The sequence below is a fragment of the Notothenia rossii genome, assembly GCF_949606895.1.
Source record: "Notothenia rossii genome assembly, chromosome: 5".
In the NCBI taxonomy this organism is placed as follows: domain Eukaryota; kingdom Metazoa; phylum Chordata; class Actinopteri; order Perciformes; family Nototheniidae; genus Notothenia; species Notothenia rossii.
Window position 1 is genome coordinate 45,046,799 of NC_136903.1, and position 27,151 is coordinate 45,073,949.

The 27,151-nt window shown below is 42.1% G+C and overlaps 3 protein-coding genes across 9 annotated transcripts in view; 1 reads left to right on the top strand and 2 right to left on the bottom strand.

Moving 5' to 3' along the window:
* Positions 1 to 3,442: 3,442 nt before the first annotated feature.
* On the bottom strand, positions 3,443 to 18,573 carry tmem231 (transmembrane protein 231). 4 transcript variants are annotated; one of them, XM_079681888.1, is made up of 7 exons: positions 18,438 to 18,573; positions 12,912 to 13,078; positions 12,644 to 12,772; positions 6,560 to 6,703; positions 5,503 to 5,584; positions 5,232 to 5,337; positions 3,443 to 4,154 (listed from the first exon to the last, which is right to left on the bottom strand). In XM_079681888.1, the coding sequence occupies exons 2-7, from the start codon at positions 13,068 to 13,070 to the stop codon at positions 3,992 to 3,994; spliced, it is 783 nt and encodes a 260-aa protein (XP_079538014.1). In that variant the 5' UTR covers positions 13,071 to 13,078; positions 18,438 to 18,573; the 3' UTR covers positions 3,443 to 3,991. The 4 variants fall into 4 exon arrangements, with proteins under 4 accessions (XP_079538014.1, XP_079538012.1, XP_079538013.1 ...); XM_079681886.1 differs by lacking the exon at positions 18,438 to 18,573 and adding an exon at positions 13,580 to 14,025; XM_079681887.1 differs by lacking the exon at positions 18,438 to 18,573 and adding an exon at positions 13,893 to 14,022.
* Positions 14,509 to 21,805, top strand: gabarapl2 (GABA(A) receptor-associated protein like 2). 2 transcript variants are annotated; one of them, XM_079681891.1, is made up of 5 exons: positions 14,509 to 14,730; positions 16,663 to 16,718; positions 18,487 to 18,659; positions 19,698 to 19,751; positions 20,139 to 21,805. In XM_079681891.1, exons 1-5 carry the CDS (start codon positions 14,697 to 14,699, stop codon positions 20,251 to 20,253), a joined length of 432 nt encoding a protein of 143 aa, XP_079538017.1. In that variant the 5' UTR covers positions 14,509 to 14,696; the 3' UTR covers positions 20,254 to 21,805. The 2 variants fall into 2 exon arrangements, with proteins under 2 accessions (XP_079538017.1, XP_079538018.1); XM_079681892.1 differs by lacking the exon at positions 19,698 to 19,751 and having other exon boundaries at positions 14,518 to 14,730.
* A 326-nt stretch (positions 21,806 to 22,131) lies between these two features.
* The window catches only part of adat1 (adenosine deaminase tRNA specific 1), a 29,257-nt gene continuing 24,237 nt past the window's right edge, over positions 22,132 to 27,151 (bottom strand). For all 3 annotated transcript variants that reach the window (XM_079681876.1, XM_079681875.1, XM_079681877.1), the window contains one exon: positions 22,132 to 25,794. In XM_079681876.1, the coding sequence (XP_079538002.1) occupies positions 25,662 to 25,794 (133 nt within the window). In that variant the 3' untranslated portion in view covers positions 22,132 to 25,661. The remainder of the gene's footprint in view (positions 25,795 to 27,151) is intronic.

Below are 27,151 nucleotides of genomic sequence, written 5' to 3' on the forward strand. Positions count from 1 at the left end.
CACAAAGTGGCGAGCTAGCCAGGATGGGTTTTAAACCTAGTTAAAGGGACACCTTGAGTGACTGAAGTGTGACTTAATTTGTATGTGTTATTTTGAGATTTCAGTGATAATTTGTATTGCATTCCTTCAGTGAGAAGGGGATTTACAGTGTTTGAACCACACAAATGGATATTATTTTGAAAGAAAATGTGAAAATCTCAAATTCTGTGTTAGTCAGTGGCTTTACCAACACTGAAATAGATGAGGTGTCACGATCTGTCTGTTTTGTTTTGTCTTGTCTTTTTCTGTCTTTGGTTTCCTGTTTTATTTTGAAAAGTGTTCACCCCCTGTCTTGCCTGTTGCTTTCTGTCTGTGTTCCCTCCTGTCTGATTACCCGATTGTGTTCACCTTGTGCCCCTGTGTTTTCTCCTACCTCCTCACCTGTCTCTTGTTTCTTTGATTAGTCTTGTGTGTATTTAAGTTCTGTTTTTTCTGTCTGTCTTTGTTAGTTCCTTGTGTGTCTTGACGTTGTTCACGGGGAGGAGTTTTGTTTCATTTAGCCTTGGAATAAAGGTGTTTTTTCAGTGAAATCTGCGTTTGGGTCCTGCCTGCTTCGCTCATCCCTGACATGAGGAGGTTTTTCATTTACTCAAGCAGTATGGGTCTTTCTCTAGAGTAATTGAAGTACCAACCACAGATCCTGTAACCCAGGTAATGGTAGAATATATGTCTGGTGCTGCTGTGAAAGCACAAGAAGAAAATGTCTTGCCTTACAGTGTTCACACCAGGGTAGGATTTTCACGGCGGCCATGACGGCCATGGCCGTCGTAGCCCCTCGGTCTGGCCGTTATGCCCCACAAATAATTGTACGTCCTACGGCCACCATGGCCTTTGAGGACATAGTACACAAACTAACATCGTCCCTTGTCCTTGGCTATGCAGACCCAACACATACCTATGTGCTCCGTACCGATGCCAGCACAACAGGATTGGGTGCTGCCTTGTATCAAGAGCAGAATGGAGAAATGCGTGCGATTGCTTATGCTAGTAGAGGACTCTGTAACGGAGGTGATCTCTGGGGCCATAGATCTCGGCCTCCGTTACGGATTGTATAGCTTTGTTGGTGGCGAAGTGTATGTAATTTGTGCATCCGTTTGTCGCGATCTGTCTGTGTTTTAGTTTGTCTGTCTCTGTTTCCTGTTTTATGTTGAACAGTGTTCCCCCTCCCGGTTTGTCTGTTGCTGCTGATTGTGTTCACCTGGTGCCCTGTGTTGTCTCCTCCCCCCTCACCTGTGTCTTGTTGGTTTGATTAGTCTCTGTGTATTTAGGCTCTGTTTTTCCTGTTTGTGTGTGAGATCCTTGTGGCTGCTGACTGTGCTGCTGTGTTCAGGGAGGACAGTCATATTGAGGCTGTGAATCATGTGCCCATGAGGAATAAATGCCCACACCGGGTTATATTTGAACTCTCTGCCTCTGCCTCCTTGCTTGGTCGGGCCGCTCAATTGTCAGCGTCACAGACTCTCTCGCAGCGAGGCGAGGTATCCAGCGCACAATCTCGAGTTCTTAGCCCTTAAGTGGGCAGTTACAGAAAAGTTTCACGACTATCTGTCCGGAAACTCCTTTTCTATTGTTACATACAACAATCTGTTGACTTACCTACTTACCACAGCCAAGCTTGATGCTGCAAGCTACCGTTGGCTAGCTGCACTATCCACATTCACCTTTGACATCAAATATCGGGCTGGTAAGCAGAATATGGATGCGGATGGTCTGTCTAGACGAACCCATGGTGCACTGGAAAATGATGCCATTTCAGAAGAGGAAAGCCAAAGGATTGGCAGGTTCACCTCTGAGCCCTTTACCCCAGACATCGTTAAAGCTACTTGCCAAATACACACTGTTGGACTCAGTCAGGAGCACTCCACCTCCTTTGGCTATGTAGAATCACTTGCCATTAATGCTGAAGAAATTCTTGCTATCTTTGATGAGAATGAGTCAAATGAGGGAGTCTTTACAGTGCCAAAATACAGTGAGTCTGACCTTACAAAACTTCAAAGAGAAGACCCTGTCATCAGTAAGGTCCTAAGCTTGATGGAATGCAGCAACATCTTACCTGCAAATTACACAGCAGAATTCCCTGAAATGCGTCTGATTCTCAGGGAGTGGAAAAGGTTTCAAATTGAATCAGGCCTTTTATATCGGAGACGTGAATCTGAGAGAGAAACACGATTTCAGCTTGTACTTCCCGAAGTTCTAAGAACTACGATTCTCAAAAATCTCCATGACAACATGGGACATTTAGGGATCGAACGTACCCTGGAACTTACCCGATCACGATTCTACTGGCCGAAGATGGCTGCAGATGTTGAGAGAAAAGTGAAAACATGTGAGCGATGTTTTTGAAGGAAGACCCAGACGAAAAAGAGGAAGAAAAGACAAAAAGTAGTTCCAAGAAACCCAGAACAAGACAGCAAAGTGCCATCCAACAGGATGATGAACCGTCTGCTTCCGACACCGACAATGATGATAGCTGGTACACTATACCAGATGTCCTTGACAGGAGGTTTGTCAAAGTGTATCAAGTACCAAAACGCAACAGAGTACCTGTCACAGGCGAACACATGAATAGACCTGCATACTCTCACTCATTTTGTGTCGATGTTCCACAGAATTCTAGTTCCAGAAGCATTAATACAAAATGAGGGTCATCACTTTGAAAGAGAAAGTTGTTTGAGTGTGCATGACTCACCAGAAAGGGAGGATGATGAGGGTAACATCTGTGATGAAACATCTGTCATACGAGCAGATGAGCACCCAAAGACACCAACACTCAATGAAACAGAAAACTTGGATCCACAAATCATTCCTGAAATGGAAATTCAAAACTTACCTGGAGACCTACTTGATGTTCCTTCAGTTGGAGCCAGTTCAGAACCTGTAGAAGTAATTCCTGCTGAACTGGAAGCTGCGGATGTCCCTTCTATGGAAGATTTAACAAACCCAGACGAGGCAACTGTTCATGAGGAGATGGAGTCAAGTCAAGGAAAGACAGAGGAACAGACAGAAGCAAATACTCCTGTCAGGAGATCACTCAGACAACGTGAGCCGTCATGTCGGTTCCATTATACTGAGCTTGGAAATTCACTAGTTTCTGTTGTTACTTCCTTGTTTCAAGGATTGAGTACTGCCATTGTTAACTCTCTTAATGATCGTAACAGTATGATTGATTTACAGACATTCCTAATGCGGTAACAGAACCAGTTACCCAGCAGCCCTTTAAGCATGCACAGGGGCGAGCATATATTTAAGGGGGGAGGGTGTAACCCACTGGATAAACCAAGGTTACAAGGTTCTTGTATTTTGTTTGTTAATAATAATTTATTATTTATTTAGTTATTTTATAGTATATTTTAGTTTAATGGTCAACTTTTAAGAACAAAGCACATTGGTTCATAACGCAATCATGATTGCCGTTAGACGGAAAAAAACGTTTATTAATCATCATCTAAAGGTTTGTACAATACAAAAATGAACAAAATATTACTGTCACAAATTTTCACAACATAAAAATAGTACAAATATAGAAAATCTATAAATATTTTCAATTCATTTTCATTGCTTCGAAGAACCTCACAAAAGAAGAAATGCATTTTCCATGGCAAGAGCTACTGTACTTCCTGTAGAGAAGCGGCTGCATAAAAACATGTCCAGGAAAAAGTTAAGGACTTTTTGCCACAATTATGAAAGGACTACATCAAGCTCTTGGGAGGTTCATATGCTCCATTACTTGGTGAATAACAAGGACACATCTTAAAGTGTTCAAAGGAAAAATGTGTTGTTTATGTATTATGAAATTACAAAACAGACCTAGTGGCTAATCCCTTACAATAAAACACTTGGTATTACGTTTCAGTTGCAGAGTATCAATGATGGAAAAAAATAGTGAGACATTTAATAGTGTACCTAATATTGCAACCTGGTGCTTCTTGTATTTCAAATGACGACCACTGCATCATGACTGGTGAGGTTTTCCCACTGGTATGGGGACTGTGGTTAGAACCTGGTTCTGGAAAACAAATCTCTGGATGCGTTCAAAGACCCAGAGAAAGATGAGGAGCACACTGACGTACTGAATCCAGGCAAACTTGATGGTTTCCCAGAAGCCTGGTCGATAGGTGGCGCTAGGTTAAGGAAGAAACTCTGAGGAAGACTTCACAGAGCAAACATGCTTTATCATTTTAACCACTGTTTTAATGAAAAACAACAACATTGAGGAGAGTGAGGAACAACTCCAAATGTATGAATAGCTTGCAGATTATGTGGTTCTGTTCACCTAAACAAAACAAGCATTCGCCATACAGATTGCATGCAGTGTTTCCCGTAAGTATACACCTCTAGATACCAGAGCAAGAGGTCGGAGTAAGTTCATTTTTGGAGATAAGGTGCTTCCCAGGAAAAAAAATGGCGTTCTATCAAAAGATACATTTATTATCTGGTAGAAAAAGCTAATTAAAGAAATGATTGATGTTTCTGCAGTGTAGCTGGAGTTTCTCTCACTTTTTTTCACGAATAGCTGGGGCAATGTGTGGTAAAATATCAATATTACCTTCTCTACAGATCGGTTTCCTGTTACTGCAAAATATTATGTAATCTAAATATTGTGTTTAAAATTGACATGTGAAGAATATAGCTAAAATGGTTTATAACCAACACATTTAGCCATAAGGCTGCTCTAGACCTGACAGTGAATGACAATATAATGAAACAAACTTGTAATAATAATCAATATGTTGTCATATGAATGATATGTTCTAATAATGGGCAAATATTGTACATTAACACCCTTGAAAGATCCTATTTAGAGTTTACAACATTATAATGTGGTATAAAATATATACTAATGTCTATAATACAAAGCTTTGTTGAGTACTTGATTCTCATTGGTCAATTACTGCAGTGGTATACCTGTATAGCAAACTGCTGCTATGTATGTATGCAGTTTGGATCACAGACTCTTGAGTAGGCGATACAATACTTTCAAAGTTAACAAAACCAAAATCAATATTTATTCTCAAATTATTTGCAGAAGAGTTTTGAATCACTCTGAAGGGGTTCATTTTGTAATATTATTCGATCAGTTTTCATTATCCTTTACATGTTGCGTCTATTAAGTGTTCAATTGGAGGATTAAAGTAAGTGTGGAAAGCATAGAGGTATTTAAGAAAGAACACTTGCATTTAGTAAAAGGATATCTGATGACCTCCACAGGGTATCGGATCTCTGCATTAATCTGAAAGGGAGAGCCAGCAGCTCGTCCCACCGTCCACATCGGTATGGGACAGGACAGCACTGTGGTCACTGTGTAGGACAAAAAGGGACAAAGAGACACAGAGAAAAGTCAGAGTTGTCCAATTTTACAATATCCACATTTTACATTAATTCACATCTAAGGTAATGTTTGGCTTGGGATACAGCCTGGGTTGATCCTGGGTTTTATCAGTAATAAAAGCAGAGTCAACTTACAGTTTCTATTCTGGTAGCTCCTGATTATGTTGTCAAGATCATACGCACTGGCGAAGGGGCTGGAGCCATCGATCACTGACACCTAGGTATCAAGAGAGAGAAAAAATAACAAAAGCTCAACAAATGAAGAACCAATGTTCCTGTCACATGTCCCTCAGCATGTGGGACATCCACACGGAAGTATTTTTCAATAAGATGTTTTTATGAAGGCTAAAATAAATCTGTTAAAGGGTGCAGGTTGCATATGGGTGATATGCTAGTTGACTACATGGAACATGATTTGTGATTTTTTTCAAATTGGCATCACAAACAGGATCAGAAGCCCACTTTCTGGATGTACAGACATCACAGGATAAATGAGATACTATTAACATAATTAAAGACATGATGATTCTCAGGTGAGTACTTCAGTTATAAGAAGCGTAAACAGTGTATTTTTCCAAGAACAACACATGTATCCATAGTTACTGTACACAACAAAGATGATGATGGCTGTAGCCTCAATATGGATAGACAACCTGAACATATCAAATTCAAGCCGAAAATTATACTCAAGTGTCACTGACTGTCGTTTTGTTGACTGAAATGGACAACACAAATGATGACAAAGTAGGTGCCCAAATAAACACCGCAGTCTGCACTACCTCACATGTATTCATTACATTACACTGCGTTACATTTCTTTGGTTGCCCCTCTTATCCAAAGCGAATTACAATAAGTGCAAAAACCATAAAGGTCCAAACTCTGAACAAGGAAAGTGCAGATATATTCACTTCAAGCAAGTCATACCGTTGTAAATGCTGCTGAATTAGTTACATGGCCTAAATTAAAACGTGGCGTTTTTATTTGTATTTGTTTTATCAAGGTACAGTGGAAACAGAGGAACTCCCACATGGAGAGGATATTCTGAAACATGGGACCTGTGAAGTCTCAGTGTGATTAAATATTTCAGCATGTCAATCACTATCTGCTCAACTTGAGTATTGATTTGTGCAGTAAAACAGAAAGACAAGCAGTGGACAGAGGGAGAGAGACAGTGAGTCAGTGTGCTCTCACATTGTAAACGTTGTAGACCCCCCGGTGAGGCAGGGGGGTCCTCTGCTGCAGCTTCAGGTCCCCGCTGATTAACAGCTTAGCTCCGGGGACAGAGGAGGAGTGCTGCACATACGCCAGGCTCTGCATCACCACTGTGGACATCCTCTGGAAAAACACAAGGAAACAACATTGTTTACTTTAGTGGGAACATTGTGGGGCAGAGTGGCGCAGTGGGCTGTGCGTTTGATCATCAGATCAAGGAGGCGTTGGGGAACTCCAGTTTGAAACTGCGTCAGGCCGTTGTGTCCTTGGGCAAGACACTTCACCCGAATTTGCTCCTGTGGGTACTGTCCACAGTAGATGTATGATATTAATGTGTCAAGGTGTGAAGATGGGCGGTGTGGTGCAGTGGGTTGAGCGTTGATGTTCGGATCAGGGGGTTCAACAGGTTCAAACCCCACTGCAGTCAGCTGCAGTCCGCTGTGTCCCTGAGACACTTCACCCCAAATTGCTCCTGTGGGGATTGCCCACAGTACTGAGTATGTAAGTCGCTTTGGATAAAAGCGTCTAACAAGTGACATGTAATGTAATCATCAGATCAAGTGGGCGAAACCCTGCCGCCGCTGCGTCTGTAAAGCCGTTGTGTCCTTGGGCAAGACACTTCACCTGAATTTGCTCCAGTGGATATTGTCCACACTACATGACCATTACATGAATGTATGATATGTATGTGTAATGTGTATCTGTAAAGAGTCATTGAAAAGCACTATAATAAATTATTATAATTATTATTATTAACATTGACTGAGGCTGGACTGAACACACCTGCTGTTCTACTGCAGATGGCAGATGTATGTTAAAACATCAGGAACATGTCTGAGCTAAAATTGACTTATCACTTCCTGCCATCAACAGCTGTCTCATGGTGTTTCTCAGGCACAGGCAAGTGAAGCATCTACATATCATGTACTCCAGTGGACAGAGGTGAGGGAAATGCTCAGATCTGGTTCTTAAAGGTCCCATGTCATGCTTTTCCAGCTATTACCCGTCCCCTTGTGTGTTATGTAGCTTTTTCTTCATGTAAACGGTCTTCAAAGTCACAAACCCTCAAAGTACACCCTGTAGCGAGTAAAACTCTAACACAGAAAATACCTGTCAATGCTGCCCCAGAACGCCTCGTTGAGGATTTCTCTTTTTCCATTTTTTTTTTCCTGAATATAGTGACGTAACGATACCTAGGTCAGGGTATGCAGAAATCCTGAGTTCAAATTTAATACCTTTTGAGACCTTTTTTAAGACCCTTTCCATACATTTTAAGACCTCATCGCAACTTTGAGTCCTAACCGGTTACACACTTTACCTCACATTGACTATATTGATTGTAAGACAGCACAACTAAACAGAGTGCAGACAGACTACTGAAGCCTCCTCTCCACATGAACTTCAACCTCTCTGTGAAGGTCAGGTTTAATGCAGTATGCTGCTTTTTTGCTTCTGTAGACTCTGTGCTCTTTCATTCCAGTAAAACTCCTCAGAAACCATTAGAAACCAGTATTTGACCAATAAACAAAACAATTGACAAAACTTTGAACTATGAAATATATTAAACTTTGGTGAGCTTCAGCGGGGTAATGCCATATAGGAGCTCCCTCACAAATACCCAGGGGTTAAATTGGGCTGGGGCAGTCCGGGGCTAAGCCCTGGCACATAGGACGATGCTCTGACGTCATCACCCTCACACATTTGTCATATGTTTACAAAAAAAGATATATATGTTAAGACTTTTCTCGTTCTTAATATAGACTATATTTAGGGCCGATATGTGTTGACTTTACTTTAAAATAGCAGATCTCTGTGACCGGATATAGTTTGGCTTAGACCCCGGCCCCACGAGGACGCATACGGTAAAACGCATACGCAAACGCAAGAAAGTCTTCCGTTCACACGCATTCGATTCATTAATGTGTCCGTTCACACTAGACCGCTGGAAATGCTGGAAACGCTGTAGTACATATGCCAGGCCTGTAAGTGGCGCAGTTGCCGCCACAAAATACACCAAAAGCAGCGAAGAAGACCCCGGAGCATGGTTGCCCTTCTGTTTATTCTCCGCGGTGGACGGCGTGTTCTCCTGCTGTATATCTTTCAGGTAGTCCACCAGCAGATGAAGAACACCCACCTCTCCGCCACTTCCAAGGGACGATGGAACCGTGCGGCAGAGTTTCCGTTAAAAAAAAGGTTCCTCCGGTCAACATGTCCGTTAAAGTTTAAATCTTCCGTACAACGACTCTGTTCTCTGTATAATAATATTTAATAAACGGTGCCTGCCTCTCTTTTCCTCCCCCTCTTCTGACAGCCCAGCAGCAGCAGGAGACGTGGGGAGAGGGAGGCGGGCTATTTCATCGTTATCAGAAAATGATCATATAGGGCTTACACACGGAGCCGTTGGACCCCCAGAGCGTTGCGTATGTCGGTCTACCCACCTTGGGACCCCCCCACAGAGCGGAGCAAGGCAACGAAACTTAAAATAAGAAGCAGCATTTTACGGCGCGCTATGCATGGGGCCGCCTTGAGGGGGTTTCCCGACATGTCGTTTCAGTAAATTAAAGGGTGTTTCATGTTGTCGTTGCTGTGGGACTTCTTAATACCTTGGAAAATGCCGTTTAATACTTTTTAATACTTTTTAATAGCCTTAATTTTTGCTAAATTGATTTATCAACTTTTAATACTTTTTAAGACCCCGCGGACACCCTGTAGGGGACCAATCCGCGGAGCTCCTCACACACACTCACTCACTCAGCCTTATCTTTTCTCAGCCGCGGCTCCGCTGATCTCCACTCACAGTTCTCTGTCCTAAGCAGCTTGTTGGAGCTCCTGCCCCCCCTCCCCTCCCTATGAGCCCACTGTGCTCTGATGTGTGTTTATGTGTTACAATGGCGTTTGTTAGCAACCAGAAAATGACACCAGTAATGACAAACAGGTGAGAATGCTGCGTGGGGTCTGGGTGTAGTGTTGGCGGGACGTTGCGGCTTGCGGGGCTCGCTGCCCCGCCCTTTGAGGCTCGAGGAGCGGACACTGTGAGCTGGATTACTGGTGTCATTTCCTGGTTGCTGCGTGGGGTCTGCGAGACAGCGAGACAGCATCATGAAATTAAAGCTTTATTGTTTTCTGAGGTCAGAATGATTATATATTATAGGTCTTTATAAAACGGACAAGTCAAATCAAGCAATCTGATTGGTTCTTAGCCGTGACATACTGAGCGTATACCACGGGTAGAATTGTAAGTTACTTTTCACAACAAGTCAGTATCCCTCCGCGTCTAAGAAAGACAGTATACCGTTGGGCTGAAAAGCAAACTGCCTGCAGTTTGCTTTTCAAACTGGAACAAGAAAGCAGCGGAGAAGTAACGGGGCAGAAACCCTCCGTTTTACGCAGCGGTCCAGACATAGACATCCAACGGCAAAACATAATCAGTGTGCAGTTCCTTTGGCATTAGGGCAGGGATATCTAGACACTTTCCAAGGTTTGACATAATGAATTGTGCTACTTTTAAAGCAAGCAACGATGTTTTCAAATCTGTAATCAAAGAGGTCAGCAAAAACACTATCGACCAATCAGATTGCTTAATTTGACTTGTCAGTTTTATAAATATATTTGCATTTCTTCCATTACGAAACAAACTTACAAAGAATAAAATGGAAACATTTAAGATTAACTTTGACCTGGGTCTTAATATGGAGGAGTTGATTGAGCAGTGCCTATCTCCAGAAAAAAAAGCACCTCACGACGACATGCAGAGCTACATGAAGAGCAGGTAGACCAACTGGAAAAGTACAACCATTCAAAAGCTTTCTGATGCGGGTCTTGAAGCAAAGCAGAGAAATTATGACCATTAGTGGCCACAGGTGTGAAAGCTCTCTCCAGAGCTACTTGAATCCGAATCTCGGGGACCGGAGAAAGTGGAGCAATATTCTCATGACGCCAAGCAACAGCCTAGAACAACCTCAACCTATATAAGTGACCACGTAAGCCATTCTACTGATGCTGGACAGTTTTTCAGTGGCTGCATAATAAACGGCAACACACATTAATGTAAATAAAGAGCCAAATAATGGATCAACGCTCTGTCTAAAGGCCCAGATACACCGGCCCAAAATCGGCAGTAAATGGGAGTCGGGCCGAACATGAGCGTGGGCACGCCCTATTCGGAGTGGTGTGCGCCGCACCGTCGGGTCTTTTCTGCCGACCTGACGCCTTTTCTTGCGGATTCAACATGTTGAATCAGCGTCGGGAACACCACCGGAAGTCGGACAAAGGGATAACACTGATTGGCTGTTCATCTAGCGAATCAGTGCATGAGAAGCGTTAACGGAAGTGAGGGAGGTAAACAAATGTTTTAAAATGGAAGATGGAACACACACGGACGGCTATTTCACCTCATCGGTTTATAGAGCTCCTGTTCGTTCATGTTTTCAATGGACGAGATTGAAAATAGAAAGAAAAACGCTATTTGTTGTTTGTTTATATCACGGAGTCTGTTCTTCTTCTCCGTCTTCCGGTTGTTCTGGTTGTTGCCTCTTTTGAATGATGAATACACACTACCGCCGCCTGCTGGTAAGGAGAGTTATTGCCACTCACGCATGCGCAGTTCATACATGCTCGGCTCGGATTTGCGGTGTGTTCCAGTGCGCGAAGTCAGCAAATACGCAGGAGAGTCCGGCGACGCAACAGTCGGTGTAAAATTTTCAAAAGGTCACCTATTATGCAAAATCCACTTGTTCATGTCTTTTCTACAACAACCCTCTGTGTAAAGAGATTCTGAAAGTTTCAGGAAAAAATATTCTCTCACTTTTTGTCCAGATCCATTTATATAAGATGTCTGAAAATGAGCTGATCAGATTTTGGCAACTTTATGATGTCATAACGACGTTTTGGCTTGTGTAACCATTAGCCAATCACCAACCAAGGTAACCCCCCCCCCCCCCACACACACACACACCACCACCACCCACCTCCACCTTGTCACCTGAATATCCTTCTAGAGCACCATTGTGTTCTTTTTAACCAAATATCCCTCATGCCCCTTTCACACCAACGCGGTTCCCGTTCTAGCTCCGTGCTAGAGCTTTTCTGGTTCGGCACCGGTTTTTCTTTTCAGCCCCGGCTCTGTTCACACCGCCCAGAGCCCGACTGGTGCTGCCGCTGCTGCATCATAACGTCACCGTTTACGTTGCTGATTTTCTCCCCAACGTCGGGGTCGATGATCGTGTTGCTTTTAATCATACGAAGCCAGATTCAATTAAATAACTACTTCTCAACCCTTGTACTTTTCTCCAGATTGCTGTGGTTCATTGTTTATTAATGTGTTTCAGCTGCATTTACCGACCGCTGCAGTGCTGCCCGCTGTTTGGCATCACAACGCTGTTATGAAAGTTTCTCTGGTATAAAATGGGTGATGTTAGCATAGCAACCGAAGCTAAACTGACTATCTTGACTACTTGTTGCTATCCTATTGTGGCATAAGCCGTTTTCTACAGGCACATTTTTCCTTTTTTCATTATGATTCTACTTGTGATAGTCGGACATGACAACCTGTGCAGCCCATGTATTGATTCCATCCGATAGCTGCTATAATACAAAACAACACTTCTGCCTGCTCTCCACAATGATCAATGACAGCGAACGGATGGTCAAAGTAAGGTACAAATAAACAGAATCACACAATGTTAGTGTTTCCTGACTTTATAAAGTGTGTTTTTTTAATAAGTGTGTGGTTGCGTTCTAGTCACTTTGGTCAGCGCTAATGCTTGTTACAACTTTCATTTTCCGTACTCGCCATAAACTGTTATTACTCAGGTTGATTTATTATATCATTTCTTATTTTTCAACTAATCGACTAATGAAAAATTGCTCCTTTAAGACTTTATTAGTTGACTAGTGATTATTCGACTATTATGGGGCAGCCCTAGATTGTAATGGGGTAGAAGTACAAAGTAGCACAGAAATGAAATACTCAAGTAAAGTACAAGTATATCAACATTTTACTTTAGTACAGTACTTGAGTAAATATACTTAGTTACTTTACACCACTGGTAGTAGAATACATACAAAGAGCTTGTAGCTGAAGGTGAGCAGCAGCTGGACGCTGTACACCTGCTCCTCAGGTTTTAGAGGCAGATGCAGCTGAAGATTCAGGAGGTCCAACTTCCCATCCTGGTTCTGGTCCTCTTCTCTCACCTAGTGTTCACCCACACAGAAAAGAAAAGAGAAGTCTGATAACTAGTAGTTTTTCTCATTGACAGTGTTGAAAATGAGCTAAATTAATTGCGATTATTATCAAAATAGAGACACACAGTGCCAGGGGATGTGTCCTTACAGAGACAGCAGGGATCCGGAGGTTGGCCCCCAGCATGTTGTTGAGATGGGGGAAGGTGCTCCAGGCCACGTAGTCTCCCTGGGTGTTGGTGGCTGCCACCAGCAGCATCTGGTACTGGAACCTCACCACCGGCTGCTCCTCATACGTGCTTCTTTTCATCCAGAAACCTGGAATAATATAGCTTTTTACACGTCATGGGACATACAGTGGACGAAAATAACTAAGTCAATTTACTCAAGTACTGTTTTAAAGTACTTACTTTATTGGAGTATTTTCATTTTGTGCTACTTTATACTTCCATTCCACTACATTCTGGCAGCAAGTATTGTACTCACTACAATTATTTCACAACATAAGTATAAAATATCATATTAACACAAACGACTTACTAATACGTACTTTTAGATTTGGTACTTATGTACATTTCGCATCTAATAGTTGTGTACCTTAACTTGAGTAACATTTTGAATGCAGGACTTGTACTTGTAACATAGTATTATTACTACATTGTAGTAGTTGTATTATTTGGAACTTTTACTTAGGTATAAGATCGGAGTACTTCTTCCACCACTGGACATATTTGTAGTTTCTCAGCAATAGCGACGGAAGCCTACTTGTTTGATATATTGATATCAACATTACACTCGTTTAATCAAACGTTACTTTACCTTGGCTTCTGTATGCAACGAGGAGAGGTGGGATGTAGGTTAGGCACAAAACAACAACCAGGAACAGGGTGGCTTTTGTGCAAACACTCGTTTTGTACCGAATCAAAGCCGGATGAGAATAGACTTCATAGAAAGCCATAGGTAACGAAATAAAGAGCGTGTGTTATCCGCCAGTGTTATCCAGTAAGTCGGCTAGCTAGCTATGCTAGGTAGCTAATGTTCGAACAAGCAAAGATGGTAACTGAGTGGTTGCATGCGGAGGACTAACGTTAGTAGACACTCATAGACAACACACCGACACACAAACACATACTTAAGTATATAAGAGCGTGTTTTGGCAGACAACATCTAGCGTATAAATATGCTATTTACGATAGCTCTAGTCTAGAGCCATACACCGCGCCATGTTCCAGTTTAGCTTCTCACGGTTACCATGGCTGCCAGTACCATTAATGCTGCATTCAATACATGTCAATATAATCGGACGAACAGCACCACCATTTGTTATGAGTAGTTATGAGTAATTCCCAATGCTAGCCACGTTATACTTCATTAAAATAGCCTACATTAGCTACCTTTGTGGTGTCAGTGATATAATTGTGCTTTTATTTAAAGTAAGATATATGAATTGTAGCTTTCCAGCTACTTTTTAACAGCTTCTGTAGTTATTTTTCACCGAGTGGAGCAGATGATATGCAGCCTCGGCCCCCTTCCCCTTTTAATTACATTTTGAACATTATATTTACTTGTAACGGATCTTCCTACACTTTAAAATGGCTGCTTTTACGTTGGAAAATTACCTATTTTACATGATGTATGTACCCCAGTTGGGCCCTGTGTGTACTTTCTGCTTTGTTTATGGTTTATGACCGCTCAATTAGTGATAATGATTATTTCCTGGAGAACTTGAAGGCAGCATTATTATCACCACCCTGTCAGACAGTGACGTCACCACACATCTATACGGAGAGTTGCAAGCTTCGGGCAGAGCAATTGTTGACGTTTTGTTTTGATCGCTTTCGTCTGGATTGTTGGACCTTACGCCGAAATTACCCGCTAATATAGAAGCCTGCCTACCGACTCTACCATCACGCCTCAGTGCAGGGATCCAGCAAAGATGAAATGGATGTTTAAAGAGGACCATTCCCTCGGTAAAGGGGATTGGATTATTATGAAACAAGAGATGCTCTTGTCATGTCATGCGCCCTCCTTTCTGTTTTGCTCTCTATGCTATTCTGCCATATCATTCCACAGTGGTGCAGCGATGCATGCTTCTTACAGCAAATGACTGATCCATAAGGCCTAACCTTGCATGACTAGCAACAAATCCTTTCCTTTAAGTCAAATAACCGCTGTCAACACCGGCTTCACCTTTAATACAACACATTGGTCAGCTGTTATGAGTTTAGGAAACGTGCCTTTCGTTTGCATGGAGACTGTTCTTTGCCAAATTGTATTCTATTTTATGACAATTAAATGTTGCCTTGTATATCTTACTGATAGACAATTGCTATTAGTGTACAAGTGAATTGGCCTAAAATAGCCTGCTCCACAAAGCACTTTTACTCAAAAGTACATTTGAATTGTAACTGTGTGCATTGCTTCACACTGCATGCTACCGCTCTACTGCTTTGATTTACTGAAGAAGAGAACATTTAAAGCAGGACAAATACAAACATTAATTTGTTTGAAAGTAGTTGTGACAGGTGGGAGATTTACCCAAATATTGTACTTGAGTAAAAGTAGAAGTACCAGAGGGTAGGAATAGTATTATCATCAAGATATACTTCAAGTTGCGACATTAAAAGTAGTCATTGTGCAGATTGGTCCATTTCAGAATAATATATATGATATGTTTTATAATGATTGATTATGAAAGTGTTCTCAAAGCTGGTAAAGGTGCAGCTAGTTTGAATGACTTTGTATACTGCAGGGTAGCTTGTGGATTTACTCCAGGTGGAACTAAAGTCTGATTTAACACTTGATTATATTTCACATCATTCATCCACATCTGTGAAGTAACTAAAGGTATTAAATAAATGTAGTGGAGTAAAAGTACACCATGTACCTCTGAATTGTACAAGTAGAAAGTAGCAACAAATTGAAATACACAAGTAATGTACAAGTGCCTCAAAATTATACTTAAGTACGGTAATCAAGTAACTGTACTTAGTTACTTTACACCACTGCAGTGTACATACACATTTTTTTACTCTACTTCATTTATTCGACAACATTAGTTACATTGCAGATTCAGATTATTCGTTAATAACAATAATATAAACAAACTATGATAAATAATTATAAGTTAAGATATTCAGCAGTAGTATACACTGAAAAAACTGAAACGTGAACTTTAATTAAATGTAAATATCAACAGATTTAATAATATCAAGTTTGAATAAATTATATTAGGTTCAACTTCATATTATTGCTTTCAACTAACCTAATACAGTTATGTGAAATCTGTTGACATAATACATTTAATTGAAGTCAACGGTTCGGTTTTTTCAGTGTGTAAAATAATCAAAATGAGCTCCACCTGATGAACACATTAATGCATCAATCAACACAATCCAGTCAATTTATGATTCTGAATTGAGCTATTAGTACTTTTGGTCCTTCAAGTATATTTTGAAGCTGATACTTTGTACTTTTACTTTAGTAAGATTTTAAATGCATGACAATTACTTGTAACTGACTATTTTTACACTGTAGTAGTTCTACTTTCACTTAAGTACAATGTTGGATTACTTGCTGCACACTAAGCAGAGGTGTCCTGGAAATAGATGAATGTTGATGATGACAGAGATCATGAAAATGCTTAGTATCACTTTGTTAAAGTGGATTTGATTCATACCTATTCAACTATCAGTTCTAAAATGGATGAAATTATTCACACTTGGTGTAAAGTTGCATCCTGCCCAAAGCCTCCCCTCCTTTGTCTGGCCAGGCTGTGCTGGGTGTTCTCATGGATTACTGCATCAGTCTGTGTTTGACAGTGAGGACGAGGGGAGGCTCCCAGGAGGCCTCTCTCAGCCCTTTAATCCTGACTTCCTGTTTGTTTCCCGTCTCTCCCTCAGAGCACCGATGTGTGGAGTCAGCCAAAATACGCAACAAATATCCGGACAGAGTACCGGTGAGTAGGGTGGAGGGGGAGTTTAGGCTCAAATTCATCCACTTCATAATTTGAACAAGATATGTAAATTCAACAAGTTTGAATTTAGGATAAGATTAGATAAAGTTTACTGATCCTGCTCAGGGTGTGTCCGAGAAGTACACACATATTATATAAGTACAAATATATCCAAGTAAACTAAACTACAAACCCAATTCCGATGAAGCTGGGACGTTGTGTAAAACGTAATAAAAACAGAATAAAATGATTCGCACATCCTTTTTGATCTAAATTAAATTGAATACACTACAAAGACAAGATCTGTAAGGTTCAAACTGATAAGCTGTATGTATATCCAATAAAGCTGGGACAGGGGCAAGTTTACCACTGTGTTACATCACTCATTTGATCAATAAGCGTTTGGGAACTGGAGCTTTGTAGGTGGAACTACTTCCCTTTCTTGTTTGATGTAAGACTTCAGTTGCCCAACAGTCCGGGGTCTCCGCTGTCATAATGCTCCACACATTTTCAATGGGAGACCGTCTAGTACTCTCACTCTTTTACTATGAAGCCACGCTGTTGTACCACGTCCAGTTTGTGGCTCTGCATTACCTTGCTGAAATAAGCAGGGACGTCCCTGAGAAAGAGGTCGCTTGGATGTTGCTCCAGAACCTGTCTGTACCTTTCAGCATTAATGGGCACTAACACCAGACCATCACAGACGCTGGCTTTTGAACTTTGCGCTGATACAAATCTGGATGGTCCCTTTCCTCTTTAGCCCGGAGGACACAACGTCCACGATGTCCAAAAAATGGTTTGAAGTGTGGACTCATCAGACCACAGCACACTTCTCCACTCTGCGTCAGTCCATCTCAGAGGAGCTCGGCCCAGAGGAGCCGGCGGTGTTTATGGGTGTTGTTGATATATGGCTTTGGCTTTGGTAGAGTTTTAACCTTCACCTGTAGATGTGGCGACAAACTGTGTTTACTGACGATGGTTGTGATAGAAAGTTCTGAAGCAATGGAGACGAAACTCAGAGAGAAACAAGGAGAGCAGGAACTTTGATGGCAAACACTGATGGTTTATTTGGAGCTTCGGCCGGACATGTGCTGCTGCCACGAGTTGACACAACGGATGCCAAACCAATTCTGAAGATCTCTACCCCAGACCCATTTATTTAGCTGGTTCTGAGAGAATAACCAACATGCTGCATAACAAGATACAACAGGCAAAGCACTACAACACCTCTATCAGCTGACGCCAACAGGCAGGAACAGGGAGACAAAACACTGAGAGCACAGCAGCCAAGGTTGCAGGCCTGTGCTCAGTGAGGTCAGTACACACTGATAAACCGGGTCAAAGTTATGGGCCTAGGAAAATATTTCCCCAACAATGGTTTTCAGTGTTCGAAGGTCACTGGCATTAAATGTTGGTTTCCCGCCTTTCCGCTTACGTGCAGAGATTTCTCCGGATTCTCTGAATCTTTTGATGACATCATGGACTGTAGATGAGGAAATCCCTAAATTCCTTGCAATTGTACGTTGAGAAACGTTCTTAAACTGTTGGACTATTTGCTCACGCAGTTGTTCTCAAAGTGGTAAACCTCGCCCCACCCTTGCTTGTGAACGACTGAGCATTTCTGAGCTTTTTTTGTGGATGATAATGTCTTTATATTATGTCTTTATATATTATATATATATATATATATATATATATATATATATATACTATAGGTAATACCTGTAAAACTCAATCCTGATTATTCATTCTTGAAATGTGTGTGCTCCAGGTGATCGTGGAGAAGGTGTCCGGCTCTCAGATCGTGGACATCGATAAGAGGAAGTACCTGGTGCCCTCTGACATCACAGTGGCCCAGTTCATGTGGATCATCAGGAAACGGATCCAGCTGCCTTCAGAGAAAGCCATCTTCCTCTTCGTCGACAAAACCGTCCCCCAATCCAGGTGAGAGCCCCCCCCCCACATCCTGCAGCTGGAATGAGGGCAGAATTATTTCCTATTGCTTTTCATATCTATATCATACGTGGCTTGAAGCACTAAAACAAACTTGTTCGCAACAGAGCCAAAGTGACGTTTTCTTTCTGACGGTTTGATTATAGATTGTATACTTTTCTGTTGTGCGTTCATAAAGGGTTATCAAAATACTTATTGCAGGAATTGATCAAACTAGATAAAGTGAGTGTGTCTCTGTAAATGCACCTTAAATTGATCTGAAACCAAGATTATGGTTTACCAAGTAGTCCAAACAAATGTGATTTGTTTTGACTTATTTAGCTATTTGATCAATATCTTGGTAAAACATTTATAATGAAGTATATTTTATATTTGTTTTTCAGCTGTAATACTGTAGCTCTTGTTTATTTGAGTTTTGGCTGGTTCTTTCGTCATCATCACAATTACAGACACTAATATACAGACATCTCTAAAACATGATCAGTTCTTCACTATACTTCTGAGAAAGGCTGCTGACCATTACATAATGACAACAATAACAATATCCTTATTCATATAAGACCTTTAAAAACAGAGTTTACAAAATGATTAAAGCAAAGCAAAAGCAGGATACAAAAGGAATATAAAAACAGCCAACACAGAGCAATCAAAAGTGAGCCAAAATGAAGGGAAAGTCAACACACACACACACACACACACACACACACACACACACACACACACACACACACACACACACACACACACACACACACACACACACACACACACACACACACACACACACACACACACACACACACACACACACACACACACACACACACACACACACACACACACACACACACACACACACACACACACACTTATTTTGGCAGGCTGTCATGTTACGACTACAACTATCTCACATTCACACACATTGTTTTTTTTCTTCACATCGGCTTATGTTAAGAATTTGTTCGGGCCTGCACATTAATATAATATTATTAGAGAATTATTATATCATTATATAATTTCTCCTGGCAGGGCCAAATTCCTGGATGGTGGGCCTGGCCCCCCATGGCCAGCCCTTGATGCCAGGTCTGTCTCAGCCAGGGAAGTATATGTGCGTGATGTCTGCGTAGAAAAGAAGGGAGAGGTTGTGCTGTTAGATGCTTTTTCAGTGGGAGCATGTATCTAGAAAATAAAGTTCAACCTACAATTGCATCTTGAGAGTCAACTCAGGTATTGTGAGTAAAAGAAGATTAATGGTTATCAGATGCATCAAGCAGTCCTGCACGGGTCAGGTTTTACAATTCCAAATCTCAAAAATAGAACAAACCTTATACCAGTACCAGCCTCATGTTGGATGGATTAGGCCTCTTTTACTACATGTTTTGCCCTCAAATGTTTTTGCTTTGCTTTTGGAGTATGTGTGGTCCTTAGACATGCTAATCTAACCGTTGAGCTTTCTGCTGTGTGTTGCAGTCTGACTATGGGCCAGCTGTACGACAAGGAGAAGGACGAGGACGGCTTCCTGTACGTGGCCTACAGCGGGGAGAACACCTTCGGTTACAAAGCCTTTTATACAACACAGGGTTAATGCAACACTGAATACCAGTTATTCTCTCTCTCTCACACACACACACACACACACACACACACACACACACACACACACACACACACACACACACACACACACACACACACACACACACACACACACACACACACACACACACACACACACACACACACACACACACACACACACACACACACACACACACACACACACACACACACACACTTTAGGGCCCTCCCTATACACCATATATACTGATGCAAAATAATACGATTTTTCATGTGATACACAAGTAGCACACCTACACACTTGGCATAGGTGTTTATGGTCAATTTTGATACTAGAAAATATAAATGTTATGGTGAAAATTAACCTACGCCAATATGCTACAACAAACAAACAAGTAACACACTTTTATTTTTGGAAGGCTCAGATAATCATCAGTGTCAAGAAATGGTTGGTCTTTAGCCATGATTACTGTTTCAAGATTAGTTGTGGAGAGAAATATCTGTAACACTGCCGTTAAAAATAAATAATGCCCACTATAGGCACATCAAATATCATTAACTTTCCAAGTACATGCCACTCATTACACAATTTGGTAAGGTCCGGCTTTGCTTTCACAGATATTTGTGTTCAGCTGAAGTGAGTAAGAAACTCTATAATCATGTGGCTAGAATCATTAACCACGTTATGGATGTATTTGTATGGCTTATTGTATCGTGTATGAAAACTGAAGTATTTAACTAATGCCGTAGCACTATGATGAACTATAAGACCAACTATAAACAGCAGATTTAGCTGGTGAATGATAATGGATACCTGCTAGCAGAGAGGCAACCTGTTTAAAGTGTGTGTCCCTGAGGGTCAGGGACCAGCAGTGTTACAAAGTGCTTCCAAGCCTGGCTCTTATGTATTTTAACGCATTATGTCAGATGTTGGTTAGACCCAAACGGGATGCATACTCATGATGCCAACAGCAAGCCATGATCCTCAGTGACCCCCTGAAGAAATCGACACTTTACTTGAAGAATTATGTTTTTTAGTGTTCTCATCACAGGGCAACTATGTGAAATGTATAACTAAAACTCAAGCGGAACCTATAACCTCTTGGCACTTTACCTGTTCTCTTCCTACCCCCATTGTCTAGCTTTACATAAGTAAGAGATTTCTACATTCCCCTCACATTTAAATTTGTCAAACACAATTCTTACTCATAGTAATAATAATAGTTGCAGTATTTGGATGTTAGCTTCTAGTTTTCTTCGACCAGTGGCATTGATTTAGATACAACCAAGAAACAACAGTCTTTAAAAGAAAAACTGCAAATACACTGAGTCCCACATAGGTACACATTCACAGAACATGCACATTATCCATTTGTATATGTTTATAATTCAAATACACAGGGCTCTCAGTGGAAATAATAGTTAATAAAATGTGCAAAGGGCTTTCAAACCTGTTAATGATTGAACTTGATACTTAATAAACCCTGTGTTCATGGCTAATATATTCTGCAGTGTTATTCACGTTTGAAATGCTTCAAGTAAAGTGTTGCTCATGTGTTTTGCTTTGTGGGTGTCAGAGCTTCTTTCTTCTTCTCTCAGATAACGATATCTGCAGTTTTTGGTGCTGAATCAGAATCAAAGTCATAATCAAAGTCATCAGGCTTTTTACCATCCTTTACTTGACCCATAAAAGTATTCATAAATGTGCACCATAAGCTTTAAACACAGTATGTAGATGTGTAATATATTGCTATAATATTCAGTATTTTTATTTCTTCAATGTTGAAGATTTGTTAAATCTAACTAAGACATTTTAAATATTTGACCATGGTAAGGTAGCAGGAAGACCTGACCAATACAAATAAATAAATGATACGAATCGTAATGTGTTTGAAAAATGAATATATATTTTATTTCATGAAAAATGTGATATTGTGTGCAGTGAATGCAGTGAACAATGTTTTACAAGCCTGTCCCTTTGATTGTGAAGACAAAACCCAAAACAAGTCCAGTTAAGTTTATTTGTGTAGGCCAATTTCACAAATCTGCTTTACAATCCGCACAAGATACAACACCTTCCTTCAGAGTAGATGTGTGTAGATTTGTCAGACATGACAAAAGCTGAAATCAAAGCACAAAACTGAGAGTGCTCTGCAAGGAACACACCAGAAAACAAGTTACTTGTTTAAATACTCACTTCGAGATGAGTCATCGAAAATATATAAAATATGTATATTTTAGGATATAAATAGAGAGATTTCTAATATAAAAATACAAAAAACACATTTAGCTGTGTCTTACGTTAGGTAGTGATATACATGCAAACTTTTGTTATTCTCTATATATTACAGGTCATCTGACTGCTAGCTCATGATTTCAGTGAGTTATTTTTAAAACTATGTATGACAGCTGAACTTCATCACAGAACTGCTTGTGAGGCGTTAGGATTTGGAAAGCTTCCCCCTTGAGCCTCAAAAGACATAATACAGTAAAATGATAGTTACGTCTGTAACTACGGTTCTATGAGTCCCGGATGACAGCCAGAGTATCCTGTCACTCAGATTTCTTCAAAGTGGAGTGAGAACGTCCACTATCCAGAAGGGACTGCAGGAACTCTAGAATGGTGCCACAGAGCAATGCCCCGGATTCTCAGCCTTACCCAAACACCAGTGGGAGAAGAGCTTCCATTTGCACTCATACTGCGAACCAAACTATCCCCGGCCAGCAGGGGGCGACCAGAAGGAGCCTGTGCCCCTGAGTAAGGACCCTCGGAAGCGTCTCTAGTATCAGAGGCAGTGGCGGGAAGGCATACAGGCCAGTCCGGCCAGTCGTGCGCCAGAGCGTCCTGGCCCATCGGGCTGGTCAACTCTGTCCAGGAGAACCAGAGGGGGCAGTGCCTCGACTCTTCCGAGGCAAAGAGGTCCACCTCAGCCCTGCCGAAAAGGCTCCAAATTGTCTCCACCACCTCTGGATGAAGCCTCCACTCCCCTGGTGGAGGTTTGTGCGGAGAGAGGAAATCTGCGACCTGATTCTGGTCTCCTGGTAGAAAGACTGCCCGCAGACTGGCCAGGCGGGGGAACGCCCAAGACAAGAGGCTCTGTGAAACCCGGAGCAGCTGTGCGGACCTGGTGGTTGATTTGGGCCACAGCGGACATGTTGTCCAAATGAACGAGCACATGCCTGCCCGCCAGTTGAGGTAAAAAGTGCATGAGCACAGCTCATGCACAGCCCAAAGCTCTAGCACGTTGATATGGCGTACACCTTCCTGGGCAGACCACTGACCCTGAGCAGTCCTGCCCTGCCACACCGCACCCCACCCAGAGAGACATGCATCCACAGTGACAGTCTCCCGGCGGGATGGGATGGCGCCCATGGGCACACCCATCAGAAGATAGGCCCTGTCCCCCCAGCGGGACGGAGAGTGGAGGCACTGCTGAGACACCCTGAGTCTCCTTTGCCTGTGCCACTTGGCGTCCAAATGAAGGCTGTTCAGCCACATCTGCATGGGGCGCAGCGACAGCAGGCCTAACCCCTAGATTCCACCGGGTCCGTCTGCGTCGTGTTACGGCTGCGCCGCGGCGTTCGCAGAGATAGCGGCCACTCTAGTCTATGGATGCTATTCCACCAGACGCGCTGCGCTACGGCTCAGAAGCGTCTCTGCGCTGGGCTCTGCTCAAAATAGGATTCAAGTATATTTTTCGACGCGAGGCATTGCAGAGGCGCCGGGCAGGAAGTGGACCGGTCAGAGCATCCTGCCCATCCCAAAAATAAACTAATTTTGCAGACCCTATCCCTCCGTAGTCTTCCAAGTAGGAGGAGAAATGCCAGCGCTCTCCTCCGGTTTACAGGCACTTCGTAAATTATATACATAGAATTATGATGATGAATGCATTTTTTTACCATTAAAATACAGCGACACATCTTTGATTCATGTCGTTTATAACTGGAATATTACAATTATTATTAACTTTGTCTGTACAAACTAGCCTGTCCAGGAAATATGCCCAAATCAACAAAAACTTTGAGCCGGCAGGCAAGACGCTCCGCTTCTGAAATGCTTCTGAAACGCGCCCGGTAGGATATGACGCCGGAGGAGGCCGGACCAAAACCGCGGCGCAGCCGTAACGCGACGCAGACGGACCCGGTGGAATCTAGGGGTAAGGGCACAATGGCTGAGGCAGCCGTCAGTCTGCCCAAGAGACGGAGGAACTGAATGTAAGGCACCCTGTTGCCCAGCCCGAAGATGGGAAGAAGGTGGAAAATGTAGTCCGCACGACGCAGACCAGCCTAGATACGGCAGGACCTTCACGCCCTGCGCCTGCAGGGTGGGAGAGCTGCCGCCACGACCCTGGTGAACACCCTTGGAGATAGGGAGAGACCAAAGGGAAGCACCCAGAACTGATAGTGTCGGCCCTGAAAGGCAAACCTCAAGAACTTCCGGTGGTGGGATGCAATTGGCACGTGGAAATAGGCGTCCCTCAAGTCCACGGTTGCGAACCACTCCCCCTGTGCGACAACACGAAGGGTGTCTGCCAGATGCAGCGTAACCGGGAGTGGGTGCGAGAACACAGCCTTCCCCAGCTACCTGCTGAACGGAAAGAGTAGAGCAATGCTCCTACTCGCCGAACACAAAGAGGGATGTAAATGCACTACACCCACGTTACTAGCAGAGGGAGCGGGAGCGAGAGCACTGCCTTCACCTAGCTGGATTAAATAAAGAAGCTTAACAGGGCAGTTTAGCCAGGCAGCTGCTGCTAGAATCAAGCAACACGTCCACCAGGAGCGGGGGCGAGAACACTGACTTCACTGGTTGAGTTCATAACGAAAACACAAAGCTAAGACCAGAAAACTGGCTTCTAAAGAAAAAACAGCATCGATAACTCCGGTGCTTATCCCAGCGTCAGCCAAGTGGCTGCACAGGCAGGACACAGTTAGGCTGAGCCACGCTACTGCTAACTAGCTAAACAAGAAAACGCAGCTAAAGCCGGAAACTCAAAATGCTAATGATATCTTGGCACAACGCCACGATATCATTCCAGTGCTAAAGCACCGCCTCTGGCGGTCAGTAGGGACGAAATAGAACTGTTATTACAAGTAAAACATGAAAACTGATCTGATGTGTAGATCTATGGCTGGCCCTTCAGTTCAGACAAATAAGAACATAAAAAAAGGAAGTTGTAACCGGAACATTTTCCACTTGAGGACAGGTACGTCCAGCTGTGTTTTTGAGAACATGAGAGCCAGCCAGCTGCAGTCACACTGTCTCACACTGTGAAGACTGAAGCTTCATCCGAGGATACGAAGCCGGGTCCCCCCCCCTCTCTGAGCAGTGACACAGTAGAGTGTCCTGCTGCTGCATGCAGTGACATCAGAGAAGAGTCCAATAGACAATAAGAGCGGCTCAGGAGAAGGCCTTCAGTGGAACAGCAGGAGGCCCCTGTCAGTGCGAGGCCACAGACGAAAGGCCTGGCTGAGGAGCTGCTGCCAGGCCTGCTGGTAACTCTGAGCCGCCTGCTTGTAGTCCCAGTAGGTGAGCAGCTCTGCCCCCCTGGAGAGAGAGAGAGAGAGAGAGAGAGAGAGAGAGATATTATTCTTCTGAATAATTATAGGTTTGTAGTCCCTTCAATGTATGCACACGTTTAGTTTCAGAATTCCTTTGTTAGTCTCACAGCGGAGACATTTACAGTGTTACAGATATAGAGAATATATAAGATTGTTGAAGTTGTTTATTTGTAAAAAAAAAAAATTGTTATTCAAGCTATTGTCGTGATTTACGTTCAGATATTGTGACCAAATAAGGAGTCTGGAGATATTGTATTTTTGTCATTAAAACTCTAAAATACGTGAAAACTATTTTTCTTTTGCTTATTCCTTGATGTGAAATGTTTTTAAATTTGATATATTAAACCTGGGAATAAAAAACTAATAAATGTACAACCCCCATAAAAATGTAGATGATACTGATAATTTGAAATAAAGCAAGCAGGTTTCTCTTAGTCACAGGATGAGTCTATTTACATGATACAGCAGGAAAACACTGAAACATTCCTGATGTCTGAACGTACAGCAGACAGTTTCAGACTCCTGCTATGGATCAGGTCAGGTGGACACTTGAGATGCCAAATGAAAACGTCTGCTGTAAAACGGGCCACTGTTGGGATCAGCATGTATTAAATGCAGACAGAACTCCTTCACCAGACATACTGTGGTTGTGTAGAACATGTCTTCCTTTTACTTATGAAGCGAGATTAAATTGCAAGAACTACTTCTCCAACTGTATACTGTTTTCCAGAGTGACGTAGCTTATAGTATGACAACAAGGTTAAACATTTGCTGACCACTGTAACGCTGCTTTATTTCCACCTACATTAAGCCCTCTGTTTCCTAACTCCAGCTGCCGCTTGAAAGTAGTAATCCGGTCTCACCTGACGCATCATATTCCCCCATAAATTAATAGATTTTTTTATTTTAACTAGCAATGTTTGGCAACATAGCCGCGTAAAACTTAGTTTACTTTGCAATAGTATAGTGTACGCTGTTTTTTGGTATATCCAGTAATGATTTTCTACATCTTAATGTTTAATAGTTTAAAAAATAGTTCCTTATAATTGTTTTTATTTCATTTGTGGTTGTTTTCCTTACCTTTAATCTGCTTTAACTGTGTTTATGTATGCACCATATACACCAAGGGAAATTCCTCTTATGTGTAACCTACTTGGTGTTAAAACTGTTTCTGATGTCTAAATAAAGGATTGTATGATGTGAAGTCTCTATCGTAATACATGCTGTTAGCCAAGCCCAAGAAGCTAGTCTGACTAATTAATAACAAGTTTAAGCCCACCAACTACATAATACTCGTATTATATTTAATGTTACATTTCTCCATGTTAAGGAGAATTAACAGG

What these genes read in the sequence shown, in the direction of transcription:
- gabarapl2 (XM_079681891.1), top strand. Translation starts at nt 14,697, where the DNA reads ATGAAATGGATGTTTAAAGAGGACCATTCCCTCG. An exon ending in AATATCCGGACAGAGTACCG is followed by an intron (nt 16,719 to 18,486) that starts GTGAGTAGGGTG and finishes TGTGTGCTCCAG; the next exon opens with GTGATCGTGGAGAAGGTGTC. An exon ending in AAAACCGTCCCCCAATCCAG is followed by an intron (nt 18,660 to 19,697) that starts GTGAGAGCCCCC and finishes TTCTCCTGGCAG; the next exon opens with GGCCAAATTCCTGGATGGTG.
- tmem231 (XM_079681886.1), bottom strand. Translation starts at nt 13,718, where the DNA reads ATGGCTTTCTATGAAGTCTATTCTCATCCGGCTTTGATTCGGTACAAA. An exon ending in GAGCTACCAGAATAGAAACT is followed by an intron (nt 5,338 to 5,502) that starts GTAAGTTGACTC and finishes TGTCCTACACAG; the next exon opens with TGACCACAGTGCTGTCCTGT. An exon ending in TACCCTGTGGAGGTCATCAG is followed by an intron (nt 4,155 to 5,231) that starts ATATCCTTTTAC and finishes ACCTAGCGCCAC; the next exon opens with CTATCGACCAGGCTTCTGGG.